The 18,935-nt window shown below is 38.9% G+C and overlaps 1 protein-coding gene across 8 annotated transcripts in view; it reads right to left on the bottom strand.

Moving 5' to 3' along the window:
• The window catches only part of RBFOX2 (RNA binding protein, fox-1 homolog (C. elegans) 2), a 168,766-nt gene that overhangs the window by 141,133 nt on the left and 8,698 nt on the right, over window positions 1-18,935 (bottom strand). For all 8 annotated transcript variants that reach the window (XM_012735300.1, XM_012735294.1, XM_004675698.2 and 5 more), the window contains exon 2: window positions 6,452-6,502. In XM_012735300.1, the coding sequence (XP_012590754.1) occupies window positions 6,452-6,502 (51 nt within the window). The remainder of the gene's footprint in view (window positions 1-6,451; window positions 6,503-18,935) is intronic.

Here is an 18,935-nt window from a genome sequence, read left to right as displayed (position 1 = left end):
TATGAAACATTTACTCTGAATCAGTTATCTTAATCCAGTTTCTTGCTGGGAGAGGATAATGATAAATTTCTCATTTGACAAATAAGATCTAGCTGGAATTGACATTAAACACAAGCAAAAGATAAAGTCATTGCCTAGACAATAGTTCTAATATTTCTTCCTTTTGTTTTACTTGTATAAAGTTCATTTTTCACAGCAACCAGAATACTGTTGTTGTTTTTTTTAAAGATTTATTTATTTATGCATACAGAACGGGGGTACAAGCCAGAGGTACAGCGGCAGTGAGAGGCTTCACCAGAGACAGAGTGGGGAGAACAGGCAGATTGACGAAGAACACTGCTGAGGGGAGCAGAGGGCGGGCCAGGAGAGGTCTGCCGCGCCATGTGGATCACCTCCAGAGCGGGGGACTGAACTCCCCTGAAGCAGCTGAGGCCAGCTTGCAGTACTGCATCCCAACCTGTTGCGCCACCAGAGAGCGCCAGAATACTGTTTTTTAAAATGTAAGATAGATCATGTCACTTTCCTGCTTAAAACCTTTCAAAGGCATCTCCTTAAATTGAAGATAACTTTCATTTATTCACTCAACAAATACTTATTGATCTGCTCCTATATGCCAGGCTCTACTCTAAGCCAAGTGGCAGCTGGCACAGAACTTAGGCTTCAGTGGAAGAGACATATAATAAATAACATGCCTGAGAGAATCAGATAATGATTAGAGATCTGCAAAGGGCAAATGGTCAGGTTATGTATAGTTACCTGTAGACTGATGTGGTCAGAAGACTTCTCTACAGAACCAACTTTGTACCTGTGATTTGAATGAGGAAGTGAGGACCCAGTGAAGTGTGTGCTGATCTGAAGCTGAAAGACATGGTGATTCCACAAGCTGGAATCAAGATTGTTGAGTTCAAGAACAAAAAGCATGTAATGAGAGCGATAGGAGACAGAATACAGGGCAGCAGAAAGCTCATATAAGCACAATTACAGCCCTACAATGGAATATTATTCCCCCAAAAAGAGAAGAATGAAGGACAGACACAAGCTACGACATGGAAGAACCTGAAATCCCAAGCCATGCAACAGAAACCGGTCATGAGACACAGGTGTCACGGGATCCCCTTTAACTGAAAGTCCAGAACAGGCGCATCATAGACACAGAGGCACAAGGGTCTCTCAGGCCGGGATGGAGGTGGGGACTAGGAAAGGACACTAAAGGTGCTGGGCTGCCTATAAGAGTACAGGGAAGAGTAATATCTATATAAAAGTACAGATGTGCATCTACAACAATAGCAATTATTAGAAATTTATTTTTCAAAAATATAGATTTCAATACATTAGTGGGGTAAGAAATCAATTTGGAACAATCAATCACTGGTCACAACTAATGATTTTATAAAAAGAATACAATGGGGAAAATCACAATTCTCAGAATACAGCAAGGACCAGCATTATCTGCTACCACTGGCTCTTGGGCAGTCACACAAACGCGTGCACCTGTGCGCACCCATGGGAAGGTGGTGTTTCGTAGCGGCTGCCATCTTGTTTTAAAGCATCAAAGCGCTGATCTAGAGCTTAAATAACTTCACTTTGTCCTCCAAACCAAATCGTGACAGGGAAGAAAGTACTCATCATTTCTTAGCCACCAAATTAAGTGAGTAGGACAGAAAAATGCATGTGCTATTTATTGTCCATGGTTCACAACCAAAATAACTAAAAGTCCTGAAAGTGTATTTGGATGATAATAAACCCACCATTCCAGAGGAGAACTGATATGGAAAAGTAAAATAAAAATAGTGAGAAGAAAATCATTTTGAAAAAAAATGCCTACATCATGAACATCTCCTACATCATGAACATGGAGGGGCATTTCAGAGTATCTTTAGAAAGCAAGCTTTTTCCCGAAACTGTTAAAGAAACACTGACTAACATTTTCAAATAACTTGACATCAAGACATTAACTCTTTCTTTATATTTAAAATGCAAAAAAATAAATAAATAAACTATGGATCATATACCATTTTAACAACCAAGGCAGGAAAGAAATTTGACAGGGGCCTCTAGGCCCTAGGAATATGCTATGGCACCACATTCTCCCAAGACCCCATAGGATCACTCTCAAATGAGAGAACACCAACAGAAGAAAGGAATACAAAACAGGGATATTGAACATTCAGAGGTTAAGTCTAGCTCTGAACTTACCACTTAGGAGATACTGGGAAATTCATCTAAAAACCTCTGCTTTAGTTTTCTTGTCTATAAAATAGAGAGATAAAGTCCAATCTACTGACAGAGCTACTTTGAAGATCAAGACTAAGTACACCCAGAAGCACTATTGTTCATAAACATTAGTTTATATGATTTACTAATATTCCCAGTTCCGTAGCTAATTCAACATCTACACCCAAGAAAAGTCTGCCATCTCTCATCTCAGGTGTGAAGCCAGGCTCCGTTCCCACAGGGGTCAGTGTTGGGCTTGCTGGGCAAGCCATAATCCTGAGTCCCGACTACCTCGGTGAAGAGGACAGTCACTCTATTTTTTTAATTACAGCTACTATATATCCCAGTCTGTTGGGGACTGTTTCAAAAATTGCATTCCTTTCCATTCTCAAAAGTGCCCCAACTTGTCCTTGTCAAGGGGAGGCAAAGAGCTGGCCTTAGGACTCCCATCATACTTTCTGGGAGTCTCCTGAGAGCCATCCCAAATGAGCAAGATTAGCAAAAATACTACAGTACTGGGCCTCTTCTAGTCACTGTTGTTCCTAAGCCCCTCCTATATAAAAATTCTGGAGTAGCACAATTATTTCTGGTGCTAACACATACAAATATTCTGTAACTTAAGAAATATTACAAACCCACAAAATGCTCCAGTATTAATGAACACTTAGAAATTTGCATAAACACATATATAAATCATGAAGAAATGGTCAAATTAGGAATATAAGCCTCACCATGGGGACATCAAGTTAAAATCCTGCAAGGGCTCAGATAAAACATCCAGCCTTTCTGGGCTGCTTTCCACTTCTGCAAGTCAGAAACAATGCTTGTCTCTTCCACCTCCCCAGAGAGACCCTATTAGCAAGTGGCCTTCAGGGTACTTTATAAAAGCAAAGGATTTCCACCTCACAGAGCTTGCTGATTAGAGAATAAAGGCTGAAGTGACCTTGTCTTAGAAAGCAAAATCTCTACAAGGTGAGATGGTGACCAATGGTTTTTCCCCCTCCCTTCACATGTTGGTTTGTTTTTTAAGCTTTATTTATTTATGTATACAAGAACTGGGATAGAGGCCAGGGGGTGGAGGGGGTGTGAAAAGATTCACCACAGACAGCATGGGGAACAGACAGGTGGATCGACTGAAATAACACTGCTTAGGGGAGCAACGGGCAGGTCAGGAGAGCTCTGTGGTGCCCTATGGGTCACTTCCCTGGCCGGGGATTGAACTCGTGCTGCAGTGGCTACAGATAGCTTCACAGTGCTGTGCTTTAACTCGCTGCACCACCAGGGAGGGCCCCCTTCACAGGTCTTGAAGTGAAATATGCTACCTGGTGTTTACATCACAGGATGAAAAAGGACACAAAAACAGTGACACGCTGGCCACTTAGTGCTAAGGAATTTAGTCACAATAACCCTGAACCAAGCGGTTTTGACTCCTTTGACCCCCTAACCCTATAGGCTGAGCTCCATGTGGACGCTGAAGAGTGAGCTGGCTCACACGCACAGCCAATGCTGTCCTTGAGTGAGCACGATACACAGTCTCAAATGAGAGCCCCCAACAAACAAAAGACAAATTCTAATTCTCAGCTACTACAGGTAGTGTTTATTTTATCTACTTCAAAAGGTAGATGTGAGAATGAAATAAAGTGTTGATGAAAGCTCTCAGCAACAACCAAAAGACTGTAATTTTTATCTCTTAAAATCAGATTAGATGTTTAAAAACTCCTGGCCCAGGGATGGTTCCTATCTATTTAGAAAGAAAGAGCAAAAGAATAAGGAAAGAAAATAGACACACAATTAAAATTCACCTTCACACCCCTCCCTGGCTCCTGGATTTGCTAAGCCAAACTGCTCTGGGGAGATGTAAAGATCACAAGTGCAGTTCCTGTCTAGCTCAGGCTGCTCGGTGACCGGTGTTTCACACTGATAAATGCCTCCCAAATCTCAAAGCACAAAGTGAGAGTTCACAAGGTTAGCGCATTAATTAGCGGTACTCATTTGGATTCTGTATTCATCAAAATACAACAAGCAGCTATTCAATATTTGCCTATTTGCACTGCTCTAAGATTTCTAATTCAAAGATCCAGCCAGAGAACAAAACAAAGCCCAAAGAAAATAAACCAAAATAAACCTGGCACCAACAGAATGTGCCTCCAAGTAATTAGCAACTTTAACTCATAGCAAAGGGTCTGCGTGGGCCTACAGCAGGGAGAGTGGGTGATGGAGATGCAGGTTTCAGAGTGGATCTCTGCTGCAAAAGGAAAGGAGTTTAAGCAAAGAACCTACTTTTGTCCTTTAACAAATTCCTCTTAATTCCTTTTGTTTAGCTCCTTATTGATCTGTAATCTCCCCACCCTGCCCATCCTCCCACCCCCACCAGAAGACGACAGCATAATATAAGGCCCTTTTGGATTCTTTTAAACTCATGAAGTGTACTCCCACACTTCGCTTCAATTAGATTCACCTTCCTACATCAAAATAAGCAACATTTGATAAATAATTAAAAATTTGCTTTAATACCCAAGACTAGAGTAAGAGAATGATCATAATCCCTCACATCTCAGCTGAGAAGTGCAGGGTAAAACAAAAAATGTCACTCCTTAAGCACCCACAAAACTGTATGTCTCCCCCTTGGCTGCAAAGAGAATCTCCTGGAGGGATTTCTAAATGCTGGAAAGTGAAGCCCAACCTCAGACCTACTCAATCAGAATTCCAGGGTCTGAACAGCCAAGCAACAGTATTTTGTCAGATGCATGCATGGTCGGGCTGTAGCACTACTTCTCAAGGACATAATTTTCGTGGCTTACAGAAGGTCTAGGAAAGAGCCAAACCAACAACCCTTTAGTTTCTCTTTGATATTTAGGATAAATGACTATAACTTACAACAAAAGCCTCCACGTGACCATATTCAATTAGATGATGATGCCACTAGTAGACAGACAAACAACTCTCCTCACATCGCTCCAGACCTACCTGGGGCCACCTGGACGCCAGCCCTACATTCTAAGCACACAGTGGACAAATACATGCAATCTGGGAGGTCCTCAGGTGACTGTGGCACCTTTCTAGTTTTAAGAGCAATTTCGGGGGCTTTGATGAGATCCAGTTAACTCCTAGAAACCCTGTCAACCTTTTGGGTGAGTGCTCTGAGGACTCATATGCCTTGGACAAAAGAGTGGATTTTTTTTTTTAAACAAATCTATAAGGAACCAGTGGACAATGGTGATGGCAAATGGGTGATTTGGTGATGGGAAACCCAGAGGGATTGCAACTGAGATGGAAAAATGCACAAAAATATGTAAAAATAAACTATTATAAATTTTTTTTTAAAAAAGGAACCAGTAGACAGACATTCAAAGATATTTCCAAGAACTACTCTTTCAAATCTGAGGAATGTCGGTTATCACCAAATAGCAAGGAGTTAAATATCAGAAACTAAGTGATGTAAGCCACAGTATGTCTGAGGCAGCCTTGCCTGTCCGAACTCTTGTTTCAACCCCATTTGCTCAAGGCTTCAAAGAGCAAAAAAGACAGGAAGGCATTTTACAATGTCACCTGAGCCACCCAGATAATGTCTTATAGGAAGCAGTTCTATTCTAGCACACAAGGCTGGGTTTTCCCAATCATCCTCCCTATCTAAGAAAGTAAGCCAGCAGAAACTTCCCTCTTTTTTAACAAGACCTCCCTAATTAAAACCAGAAGGCTTAAAAAAAAAAAAAAAAAGTACAAAATGATGTAAAAATAAACTTGTAAAATAAAAAAATAAATAAATAAACTAAAATAACAATAAAAAAACCATAAGGCTAAATTCCCCCCAGGAAAAAGAATAGAATTTTCTTGTTGCAGATTATTACAAAGACTAGAAAATCTGTGCAGACAAGAACTAAGTGAGAATAAAGAGAAAATCCCAGCATCAAGCACTGTTACCATAACTTATGAAACATCAAGAAAACCAGGTTAAAAATTATTCAACTGCCTACAGAAGAACAATAGTAATTACAACTGTACTTGAGTGATTTTTTTCCCTTATAATAACTACCATGTCAATAATGTAATTATAATTCTTTGGGATTAAGAGATAAATTTAATGTATATCTCTAAATGTAAATTCCTTGATGAAATTATTCATATCACTCTCCAAAAAAAAAAATAATTTCAAGAAATGCTCCCTATTAAGCATCTTTACAATACACACACACACATCATCATCATCATCATTTAAATTATAATAGCAGATACCAACCTGGCTGTCCCGTGCTGGGAATCCATGATAACCTGGGGTCAGAGGCTCGTTCTAAGAGAAAGAAAAGAAAATCCAACTATCAGAGGAAAATAAAATGTTAACAATAATCAAAATCACCCAACTAAAGAAAGATAAATTCCTGCCCAGGTTTCTGAGGTGTTCCATTACTCTACTCCACCCTACCTAATGACATGCATTCCCCAGCCCATTCTCGACAGTACAAAACAAATATAAAGTGCCTGCTTTGGAGCACTGTTTACTTCACTTCTCTTTGATATTTTGGATAAATGACCATAACTTACAACAAAAGCCTCCACGTGACCATCTTCAACTAGATGATGATGCCAAGAGTAGACGGACAGAGAAACAACTCTCTCCACATCTCTCCATGCCTACCTGGGGCCACCTGGATGCCAGCCCAGCATCCTAAGCATGTAATGGGGCAAATACACAGTTTACCCCTTGTTGCAGCTAAAACTGTTTACTTCCCAGTATATCTCATCCTGGCAGCAAATGGGGTTCAAGGCAAAATAATACCTACCTTTCCACGGTGGGACTTAGTATCATTAACTCCTACTACCGAAAGCCACAGCACGCCTGACAGTAGTGCAACCAAGTATGTCCACGCACTATAAATGTCCCGAGACAGAAAGGCATGGGACTACCCTTCCTGAAAACTACCTCTCCACCTAGAAAGTTTTAGCCCCACCTCTCCATCAGTCTGCTATCCCTTTGTTCTTTCAAGCCTAGATGAAACTATGTCCCTGCTCAAGGCTTCCTCTACAACTCTACATGCCTCTATAAACTCAGTGACTCCTAACAGCTACAGGTTAAATTTATTTGGGTTATACATGTAATTTACCTTTCCAATTATTTGATTCAATAAATCATATTATATTTTAACATTTTTATATCATGTCTGGTGTCTTACACTAACCATTAAAATCCCTGAGGACAAGAACAACTCAAGAGGCCGTGCAAGGCCTAGCTTTGTGTGCAGTGGCACTATGCCTGTGCAGTCACCTGTAGCTAGCTGACCCCTCACTCTGTCATCCAACACACACTGGATACCTAGTGTTTTCTAAGTGCTGCCAGATGAGTGACAGTGCAAGAATAGTCAAGAAAGTGCACCTTAAAGGAGACTTTCATCAAATGGGAGGAGGTGCATGCACTTAAAACAAGCTATCTCATCCCCTTCCTCCACACATTTGTACTTTCCTTCCTTTCTTAACTAGAATAACTAGTTAAGAAAACTTTTCAATATATGACAAGAGTAAACTTTCTAACAGTACTCTGTTATATCCATATCTCTGATTATATAAAGTCCAGACTCCCTTCAAAAACATGAACGTAAAAAGCTTACGTTGGTAAGCTCATTACAGAGACTTGTATCCTACCCATCATGATCTCCCCGAGATCATTGTGTCTAAGACCCACAATGGTCACCCAAAAGAATGTGCAATAAACGGAGTTCAGTGGCCAAAAATTCATTAGCTCATTACTGATTCAATCACAAATAGTTTCAATTTCCTTTTCTATGCCTGAATCCCTATTTTGCACATTTATAAATTCTACCCAATAAAAGCATAACAAAGATAACTGCCTTAAAATATAAGCACCACAACAATCTTGAGAAGAGAGAACAAAGATGAAGGCCTCATACTTCCTGGTTTCAAAGTTTAAGACAAAGCTACAGATATCAAGAGAGGGTAAGCCCGTCTAAAGGACAGACATACAGACCAATGGAATAAAACTGTGAGTCCAGAAATAAACCCTCATATGTAATCAACTGAAAGTTGGAAGTCTAGCTCACACATATACAAAACTAACAGAAAATCTCAGAAGAAAACACAGGAGTTAATCTTCGTGACCTTTGTTTAAGCAGTAGTTCCTGTAATATGACACCAAAAAGCAGTAAGTGATAAAGGAAAAGAAATACATAAATTGCACTTCATCAAAAAATATATGCTTGAACGCACACCATGGTTGGGGTGGGTAGAAAGCACCCCTCCATTGTAGGGATCTAAGATACAGCCTACTGATTTAGTTAATATGATATTATATACTTAAAAGTTGCTAAGAGAGTAGTTCTTACCACAAAAAGATGGTAATTATGTGATGTGATGCAAGTGTTAGCTGTTAATGCATGGTGATAATAATTAGTAATATGTAAGGGTACATATTTATCTTGCATATTGTTATATCTCAATAAGGCTGGGGGGAGAGAGAGAACACCACCAAGTAAAGACAACCCACAGAAGAAAGTATCTGCAAATGACTTGTATCCAGAATACAAAAAGAATTCTTACTCAACAAGACAAATAATCCAATTTTATGTTGGACAAAGATTTGAACAGAAAGTTCAAGACTGTACAAGCAGTCAGTACATGAAAAGATGTTCAGCATCATCAGTCAAAGAAGGGAAAAATCAAAATCACTGTGAGATAACACTCTATATACATTAGAGTGGCTATTATCAGAAAGAGAGACAATAACAAGTGTTGACAAGGATATGGAGAAATCAGTAAGAATAAAAAATGGTAATATGGCCACTTTCCAAACAGGCAATTCCTCAAAATGTTAAAACAGAGTTACTGTACAGCTCAACAATTCCACACCTAAGTGTCTAACCAAGAAAACCAAAACGTGTGTCTATACAAACCTAGTGCACAGATGTTCATAGCAGTATTATTTCATAATAACTAAAAAGTAGAAAAGATCCAATGTCTATCAATTGACAAAAGGATAAATAAAGTATGGTATATCTGCAAGTGAACTTAATGTGGCAATAAAAAGGAATGAAGTACGTATACAACATGAATGAATCCTGAAAATACTATGCTAAGTGAAAAAAGCCAGAGACAGGCCAGAGTGTGATTCTATTTATATGACATGTCCAGAATGAGCAAACCCATAGGGAACAAAGGAGATCAGCGGGGCTAAAGAAGAATAGAGAGAACTGCTAATGAACACTGGGTTTATTTTTGGCGATGAAAATGTTCTGGCGTTAGACGGTGATGACTGATACACAATTCTATGATTATGATTTAAAAAAAAAAACAACACTGAAACACTAAACATCTTGAAAAGGTGAGCTCCATCATCTGTAAACCACTTAAAAATACACAGAATGTTGGCTTTTTCACATTAATTTTTACAGGAAGAGATACACAACTTAGTCTGTTACAAAAGAACTGGGCTGCTGAAATCCACAAATGCCTTCCTTATTTGTTCTAGAGGTCTATCCATTTACCTCAAAACCATCCCTGCAGATTTTAACAATGATAATGATAAGAATGACAAGTATTAGATATTAACCAACAAATGAAAAATGGTGTCACAATGGAGGGGAGAAAGGAGAGAAAGACATGAAGAGAAGGAGATAATACAGGGGTACATGAAAATGTACTTCTTAGAATTAGGGTAACAAACTCAAGAATGTAAGAAACTGCACCAATGTAGCACAGATAATGGGTGGAAAGTCAAAGTTTCAACCCAGATCTGTTGGGTTCGAAAGTTCTCATCTTTTCATTTTTATCATCTTCTCTAATAACCATTTCATATTATCCCCTTACTTCAGAACTATATCAAGTTTGTCTGAGAAGGGAATTCAATGATTTAAAAAGTAACTGAAAATTTCTAAAAGCATATTAACAGAGAGACATCACTCCCAGAGATTAGCCTACATATAAACTAGCACTTTTTAGATTAAAAAATGTAGAAAACTTTTTATAAGGAAAAACAACATTCCAACAACTATCAAAAGCTTTAATGGCAAAGACAGAGATGTGTCAGAAGAGATGGATTCACTCTTCTACCTACTTTATAAAGCAAAGCACAATTCTTCTTTCCCAGACTTGGAATTTTTCAGCCTTTGGGAACTCCTTGCCTCTGTGAAAGTGGCCTCTAGTTAACAACAAAGGTATGTTTATCTTTTAAGTTTTACATGAGTGTAGATATCCATCTCTTCAAAATGAACTGATTTTATATGTTCTTCAATTTTACGGAAATGAATCCTACTGCACATATTACTTAACAATTTTCTTTTCTGTTCCATGCTAAGTGGAGACTCTAACTCCACTTCTGTATATACCTAGTTTTAACCAATTTTGACAACTGCTTAGTATTCATATAATGAATATGTCACAACTTATTTACCTGGCCTATATTCCAGTTACTAGATATTTAAATTATTACCATTATTATGCTGCTTCTTTGTTTATACTCACAAACCATGCTTCCTCTGGACAGTTTTTTGTATTTCACTCTTCACTCATGAGACTAGAGAAAATACATTAATTGGCAAGAAAAAGACTACCTGGAGAGCTTCACATCTAATAGTGAGAACATAAGTATGCTGAATAGATTGTATGGTTTTAGAAAGCAACAACAATAGTTATTAAAGCATTAAATGCACTCACTTAGCAATGTCGTGTCTCTAATCTCTGAATCTGGTCTAGAGAATCATTTGAATGTGGGTTCAAAGAAGTACCTGCAAAGATTTTAATATAGTGCTGTTTGTAAAGGTGAAAAACTAGAAAAAGGCTCAAACTCTTCAGGAGGGAACTAGTATTATCAATTATTGTGTAACTTCAACTCCTCTGTGCAAGCTTTAGTAAGTAAAATTTCTATGAATAGTCGGTACGCTGTTGTCATTTTCATTTTTTTCTAAATGAAGTACTTAGTGCTGCTTTTTTATCAAATCATTAAAAAAAAGATACTTCCATGTGCATAGAAGAGTAAGTGAATGCCTAGAAAAGCTCTACAAGGATATACAACAATTTTCTAACAGTGCGTACTCTAGAAAGAAGGATAACATTTGTGGAAGGTAAGACGGCATATTTTGACTGAATTGTTTTCATTTGATAAAGCATAAATCCATGCATTAACTCATGTATTACTATCCCATCAGTAATGGAATGTTACTTCAGTGAAAATTTTTAATTAAAAATTAATATATTACAAAGAGTATTAAAAAGAACCCCCAAAATCTACTATTACCAAAGTTTGTAACTTACAAAACACCTTGGTAATCTTATTTAGTACATACAGTGCAAAAAAAAAGTTTTCTAACCTTTATTTTACAGATGAAAAACTAAATTTCAGAAAGATTAAGGGATCTGACCAAGACAAAATAATGAATGATAGTAGCTGAGTTGCTCTCAGAGTTAGGTCTTAACTTTACACCCAATATATCTGCTATTTCATAAAAACTTGTGAAAAACACATACCCTTGGCCCAGGAAAGCATGGTGGTGATTGTTTAAGACATGTATATCTGAGCTCTTAATGAGTGTAGAAATAATAACTTCTATTTAGCGAGATGGAAGTACAAGGCAAGCTAATGGAACAGAAGAACTAGAAACCAGATGTGCTGAGCTCTGAAGAGCAAAGGTCTTAACACCTAATAAGCAACAGTCACTGGCCTTATAAACACAAAGACTTAGAAACTGACTGTACCAAGGCTGCTCAAAAATTTAAAGAATAGCTAAGAAATAAAATATCAACCAGTCAATCCTTATTTACTACAGAGGCCAGCAACTCGACCTGTTTAGAAGTGCTGGCTAACAGGTATGTGCAAGGGAAACAGAAGAGCCCTCAAGTCACTGTCAAATGGGACTGCCATGGAGATGGTGCAAACAGACTGGTGAGAAGGGATGTGTGGCGAGAAAAACACCTCCTGGCTTTTCTGTTCTCCAGACTCCTTAGGAGCTCCCATGTGTACCTAGCTTTGGAAAATTCATTTAAGTAGAAGAATACTTCATTTATTCAATAAGAGTGAATTAAATAATTGCTTTATGACAAGCATAGAGCTGGTGTCCTTGTCCTCGAGGAGCTCAGAGTGATGATAATTACAAGGCAGTGTGACTGACTCTGTAACCCAAGTCTATAAAAAGAGCTAGAGGACTCCAGCAAACCTTTTTAAATAGCCTGTGTGGGAGTCAGGGTTGGGCAATAACTTCTAACTTGTAACCTCCCGCTGGAGGACAAGACCCCCAGGCCTTTGACGGTGATGTGTTACAAAGAGATGTGATAGTTTCTAAGCCTGTCTTGGAAACTGTCATTATCATCCTGAATGACTAGCCAATATGTGTGCCCATCCCAAAGTTAAATTACCCAAATACTGTACCCAAGGGGAAATACCAAAGGGCTGTTTCCTCAAGCATCTTAAAAACACAATTAAGAGAGGTGTACAACGTATGTCAAAAGAACCCAGCTTCCATTAAGAAATACAAGTGATATAACTTATTAGCCACAAATACTAAACATTGATCGGTAACACACACTGAGCAGCCCAAGGAAGACCACTCTGTCCATCTCCCCGGGTGTCCCCTGCTTAGCAGAGCATGTGTTGAGCATCCGGAGTTTCACTGCAAGTATTTCTCACTGGCTACTAGGACTGCTGTCTAGGAGCAGGGCACAAAATGCGCACAATGAACTAATTACTTACACCATGTAATTTCTTTATAACACCAAAGGTCTCACCCTATTGTCTTTCTAACAAAATCAAACTATTTTACAAAGTGGAAGTGGAATAAAAACACTGAGAGAAAAACAAAATTAAATCTTGCTACCTACCATGCAATCTTGGAAGAGGAAAGTCGGAAATGAAGCTGTTCCTCTACAAACAAAATTTAGGAGTGGTACAACCTAGATTTTCTTGAATTTCCAGTTTGAAAGTGAATTTCACATTACCTCACACACATTTAACAATGGAAGGAAAGAATGATTTGCGACCAGACTAGCTGGGGACAAAAGTGCCCAGGATAACCTTGCTCTGCTGTAGTCACTGCCGTGCCAGTAGGAGGCCTATTTTTAAACAGGGTATGGAAGGGGCAATGGACCTAAGTTCCATAGGCTAAGACACACAGAAGCCAGTCCAGCAACAATACCTCTGGCCCAAGAACAAGAGCTAACCAACAGGCGGCTATTCTGCCTCCAGAGAAAAGGATCCGAAGAAAACAGTCAAGTTTACAAATAGGAAAATCTGGCAGTATTTAACTACATGTCCAACACAGGACACAACTGCTAACTGATATACTAAGCTTTCATGCCACAATAGAGTAAAATGCAATTCATTCCACCTCCCATCAAAACACCCCATGCTAGGTCTTTGTTCTTGTGAGCCAGTGAGTACTGAGCTCATAGGAGCCCACAACCACTCCCATCCCAAACACCCTTTCTTGCAGCCGGTCACAGAAGTTGACAAAACACCCTTACTCTTCTTCTTCTTCTTTTAAGTTAAAAATATCTTAATATAGGGCGCAGCGGGTTAAAGCACAGCACTAAGAAGCTAAAACCACTTCCGCATGAGTTCGATCCCCACCTGCCCGGAGGTGACCACATGGCGTGGCAGGCCTCTCCTGACCAGCCCACTGCTCCCCTCAGTAGTGTACTTTGTCGATCTGCCTGTTCTGCTCCCCCTCTGTCTCTGGTGAAGCCTCTCGCTGCCCCTGAACCTCTGGCCTGTACCCCAGTTCTATATGCACAAATAAATCTTTTTTTAAAAAAAATCTTAATATAAATAGTATGTTTCAATTCAAAATCTGACACAGGGTTTATTAGGTGCTTACAGCCCAGCTCTGAACACACTGAAATTTTTTCATTTCAACAATAGACACAGGTTTCTAGGAAATAACCAATCAAATGCCTTTTTTTTTTTATAAAAGAGCAAACTGAGACTTAGTTACAAGTACCCTGTCCACTGTAATTCCGAAAGGCAGATGTAAAGGAGGGCCTAGACGTCAGAACTCCTGATTCTCAAATCGAGTAAATCATTCATTTCTGAGTCGGGTAACTGCAGATGTAACTAGCTCCTTTCATGATGCAGCAGGGAAAGCATTAACTTTGGGCAACGAGGGCTACGCATTCAAATACTAGCTGTGTCACTTTCAAATTGTGTGACTCTGGTCAAATTACATCCTTTCTCTGCCCCTCTTAAAAGTTCTGGTGAGTGAATAATTCAGATGAAGCTTATCTGGCAAAGTATTTAACATACAGGATAGGTTCCATGAGAAATCTTCCCCCATCTTCATGACTATCAGTTGCAAGTGAGAAGAGAATAATTATACCAGTATACATGACAAAAGTATACATTTTTTTTTATTGCATTAACCTGAAAGGGACTTAAAAGATGCTCAAAAGGATTGAGGTGGGGCTCATTGGCACCACTGCTAAATGTAATTGCTTGTAGCCCCATGGGATTACTAAGCCCTTGAAATGTGACCGGTTCAAACTGAGATTTGTTATAAAAATAAAATTCATACCTTACTAATATTTAGCCTGATTTTATATTTTTGATATATTGGTTTAAATAAAATACATTATTAAAAAAAAAAGTATACATTTTTTTAAAAGATTTATTTATTTATATACACAGAACTGGAGTACAGGCCAGAGGTGCAGGGGTGGTGGCAGGATTCACCAGAGACAGACTAGGGTGCAGGGCAGGCAGATCAACAAAACAACACTGCTGAGGGGGGCAGCGGACAAGACAGGAGAGGTCTGCTGTGCCATGTGGGTCATCTCCGAGGCTGGGGATTGAACTCGAACTGAAGTGGAGGCTGCTGGCTTGCAGTGCTGTGTCCTAACCCACTGTGCCACCAGGGAGAGCCAAAAGTACACATTTTTTAGCTTACTTAAAAATCAGTCAGTTATCTAGAAATACATGCCAAGTGGCTACAAAGCCTCACTAAAAGTGCTCAAAAACTAGAAGGAAAAAAAATAGTGATCTTGGGCCCTCCATGGTAGTGCAATGGGTTGAAGCTATTGGCAGCCACCGCAGCATGAGTTTAATCCCTGGCCCAGGAGGTGATCCACATGGCATGACAGACCTCTCCTGACCCACCCGCTGCTCCCCTCAGCAGTGTATTTCAGTAGATCTGCCTGTTCTGCTCCCCACTCTGTCTCTGGTGAGTCCTCTCACCCCCTGCACCTCTGGCCTGTACCCTATGCATAAATAAATCTTTTTTTAAAAAAAAGATCTTCCAAATGATTCCAGCATTCAGAGTGCGTGAGGTTACTTTTCCTTTTGTGACCTACCCGTAGCATACAGCTAAGGAGGCCACTGGGCAGGCATTAATTCTTGATTGGCGAATCCTGTTTTTACTTACCTTATTAACAATTAATCATCACAAAATTCTATTTTGAAGTATACGAACAATAAATCTACCCCTTCCATTCTAGCACTAAGGCTGGAAATCATACTATAAAATACTCTTGAGCAATTCTTTGATTTTTCCCTTTTAAAAAATTGTGGATGGCATATTAGTAACACAAAACACTTTTAAGCACGCAGTTGTGTGGCGATGAGTTCATTCCTCTCAATGTGAAATCATCACAACCATCCCCCTCTGGAGCTTTCACATCTTCTCCAATAAAACTATTAAACGCTAACTAATGCCCCGTCCCTGGCAACTACCAGTCTACTTTCTGTCTCTATAAACGTGACTCCTTAGTGGCCTTGTGGAAGTGGAACCCTACATTAGTTCTCCTTTTGTGGCCAAGTGAGTTCACTTAACATCGGCATGGTTTATCCAATTGCAACATGAATACAGAATTTCCTTCTTTATAAAGCTGAACAACAGGCCAGTGTACATACAGAAGACATTTTGTTTATATAAACCATCTGTTCATGGACACATGGTTGCTTCCACCTGTTGGCTATTATGAATAATGCTGCTATGAAATCAGGTACAGAAAAAGATGTTAAAGTCCCTCTTTTCAACTCTTTCATATACAGACTCAGAAGCAAAAGATGATCAGTAATTCTATGTTTAACTTTTTGAGAAATCACATACCTTTTTCCACAGCAGCTATATCATTTCACATTCCTACCAACGGGCACAGTTTCCAATTTCCCTGTGTCCTTCTCGACACCTACTTACTTGCAGGTGTGTGGTCGACAACAGCTGTCTGACCGACATGATGTGTTGCCAACTGTGGTCCTGACAAGCCTCTCCCCAGCGATGCTGAGCTGTCCTCCGTTTGTTTACCGGCCATGTGGACATCGCCTTGGGAAGTGGCTTTTCCCATTTTTAATCAAGCTGTTTTATTCTTATGGTTGAGTTATAGAAGTTCTTTAAGTATGTCAGCTATTAATTTCTAATAACAAATATGTTTTGTAAATATTTTCTCCTATTCATAAGCTGCCTTTCCAGACCACTGATAGTTTCCTGTGACACACAAGTTTTTAATTTGCAAGAAGTACACTTTACCTACATATTTTTAAACTTTTTATCCATGTTTGTGATATCATACTGAATCTATGAATCTGTTGCCAAATACAAGATCACAAATATTTACCCCTATGAATTCTTTTAAGAGTTTTATAGTTCTAGCTCGGTGTCTAGGTTTTCTGAGTTAATTTTTGTGTATGGTGTAAGACAAGAGTCCAGCTTTTTTTTTTTTTTTGACATGTAGTAATAATTCTATTAAGCTGCATGTTCAACTTATTGATACTTATAGTCTCTCACTTGATTGGACCCAGACTGATACAGGTGAGCTGAAACGAAATGTTCACAGTGCGTTACTCCATAGGGTCAGGAACTAGGCTTAATGTCTTTTGTACATTATCACTTTGCACTCTCACTAGGACTCTGACACATAACAGATACAGTAAACGCGTGACAGAAATAGGTTCAGAAGCTACACAATTTACCCACCATAATACCAATCAAAGTGTGTTTGACACTGAAGTCTCTACTGGTTCTATGACATGGTGTTTATCTTTCTTTACAGAAGCTGATACAACTTTTAAGGAAGTGAACACCTATGTTCAGGTGAAGAACAGACACAGCAGGCCTAACTTCTATCCCTGAAAAGGTTGGCTGGCCTTGGCTAGTGTCTGGGAACTCAGATTCCAGATCTCCGTCCTCAGATGACAAGAGCAACTCTGCTGATGGCGCTGTGCAGCCAGTAAGATTGCTGCTGAACACCTGCTTTTCCTTTTGGGTGTCTGGGTTGATGGTGTGTGGTAGGCAGAGAGTACCTTTGTGAACAATCTTTCCTCCCACCCAAAATAAACAGAAGAGTCTCCACACTGTCTGATGAGCTTCCTTGGGTGACAGACAGCTTGTCACAACTCTGCTAGAGAGGGGAAGTACATCCTGTGTGACACCCTTTGGAGACCACCACTGGGAACCCGAACTGACGCTGGGCTTTTCCTGATGCACATTTTCCCTGAACTGATTTTGCTTTAAATCCTTCCATTGTTAGAAGTCACAGCCAGGCATATGACTATAAGCTGAGCTCTGTAGAACCTAGTTAATCTTAGACCTACAGTAAATAGTCTTAGAAACCCCCACTAAAAATACAGAGGACACGAAGGTGCCCTAAAGAACCTATCTCCCTTCTTTCAATTCTCTGGTGTTCTCTTTTTAGTCTGCTCACCACTTAGAATAGATTAGATACATTTCCCTGAGCTAAATTTCATTCTTAGTGCTGAAGTGCTATTAAATATTTAATAAGTCCATCAGGTGAAATCTGCAATACAAAGCTCTAATAAACTCAAAAGGCACACAGATTTTCTCTTTCCTTTCCCTGTCTACTGTGTTCCTCATTACAAACAAACTAATAAACGCTTATAAATTACTTGTAGGACTATAAAGCTGCTGTAGCAAACAGATGGTTCCTTAAAAAGTTAAAAACAAACTTTTTAATAAAAAAAAAAAAAAGAAGTTAAAAACAGATACATGGTCCAGCAATTCAACTCCTGGGTATCCACCCTGCTAAATAACAGAAACAGGTACTCAAATATTAGCACTATACATATAAGCTAATGTACATCAGTAAACACACAGAAAAAAATTAGGTATATACATACAAAGGAATATTACAGAGGTACAAAAAGGAGCAAAATATGGGTATATGTTGCAGTATGGATAAACCAAGAAAGTAAGCTAAGTAAAGAAGCCCAATCAAAAAGTCACATGGTATCTAATTCCATGCATAGCAAATACCCAGAATAGGTAAATTCACAGAGACAGAATGTAGATGCTGTTTGTCAGAAGGCTGGAGGGAAGGCAAAATAGCACATGACTGCTTAAGGGGCCTAAGGTCTTTTGAAGGTGATGATATAACTAACAATGAACACAGTGAATAACTAAAAGCCACCAAATATCCACCTAGCTTAATTTTAACAAGCTTAATTTCATGTTATATGAATTTTATCTCAATTTTAAAAATTGCAAAGCAATGCAGTATAAAATGCAGTGTAAATGAAGAAAATCAGCCTTCATGGTGTTAATATGAATGGGTACTGGTAACTTAAAATACAATTACCCATGATGCACATAAACAAAAGAGCACTGTATCTCAATTTATACCCTGGAGAAATGTTTGAAGACTCAAAACAGTTCTAAAGCCATGATATAGATACTGATGCAACTAAGTAATATATATATATTTAATTGTAAAAATCATATTAGATAAAATGCTTCAAAAATATGTACTTTTGATTAGAATTTTGAAGAAAGAAAGAAAGA

This window comes from Condylura cristata, unplaced genomic scaffold (genome assembly GCF_000260355.1).
Source record: "Condylura cristata isolate star-nosed mole 26May11 unplaced genomic scaffold, ConCri1.0 scaffold00004, whole genome shotgun sequence".
Classification (NCBI taxonomy): domain Eukaryota; kingdom Metazoa; phylum Chordata; class Mammalia; order Eulipotyphla; family Talpidae; genus Condylura; species Condylura cristata.
This window is presented reverse-complemented; position numbering and strand designations above follow the sequence as displayed.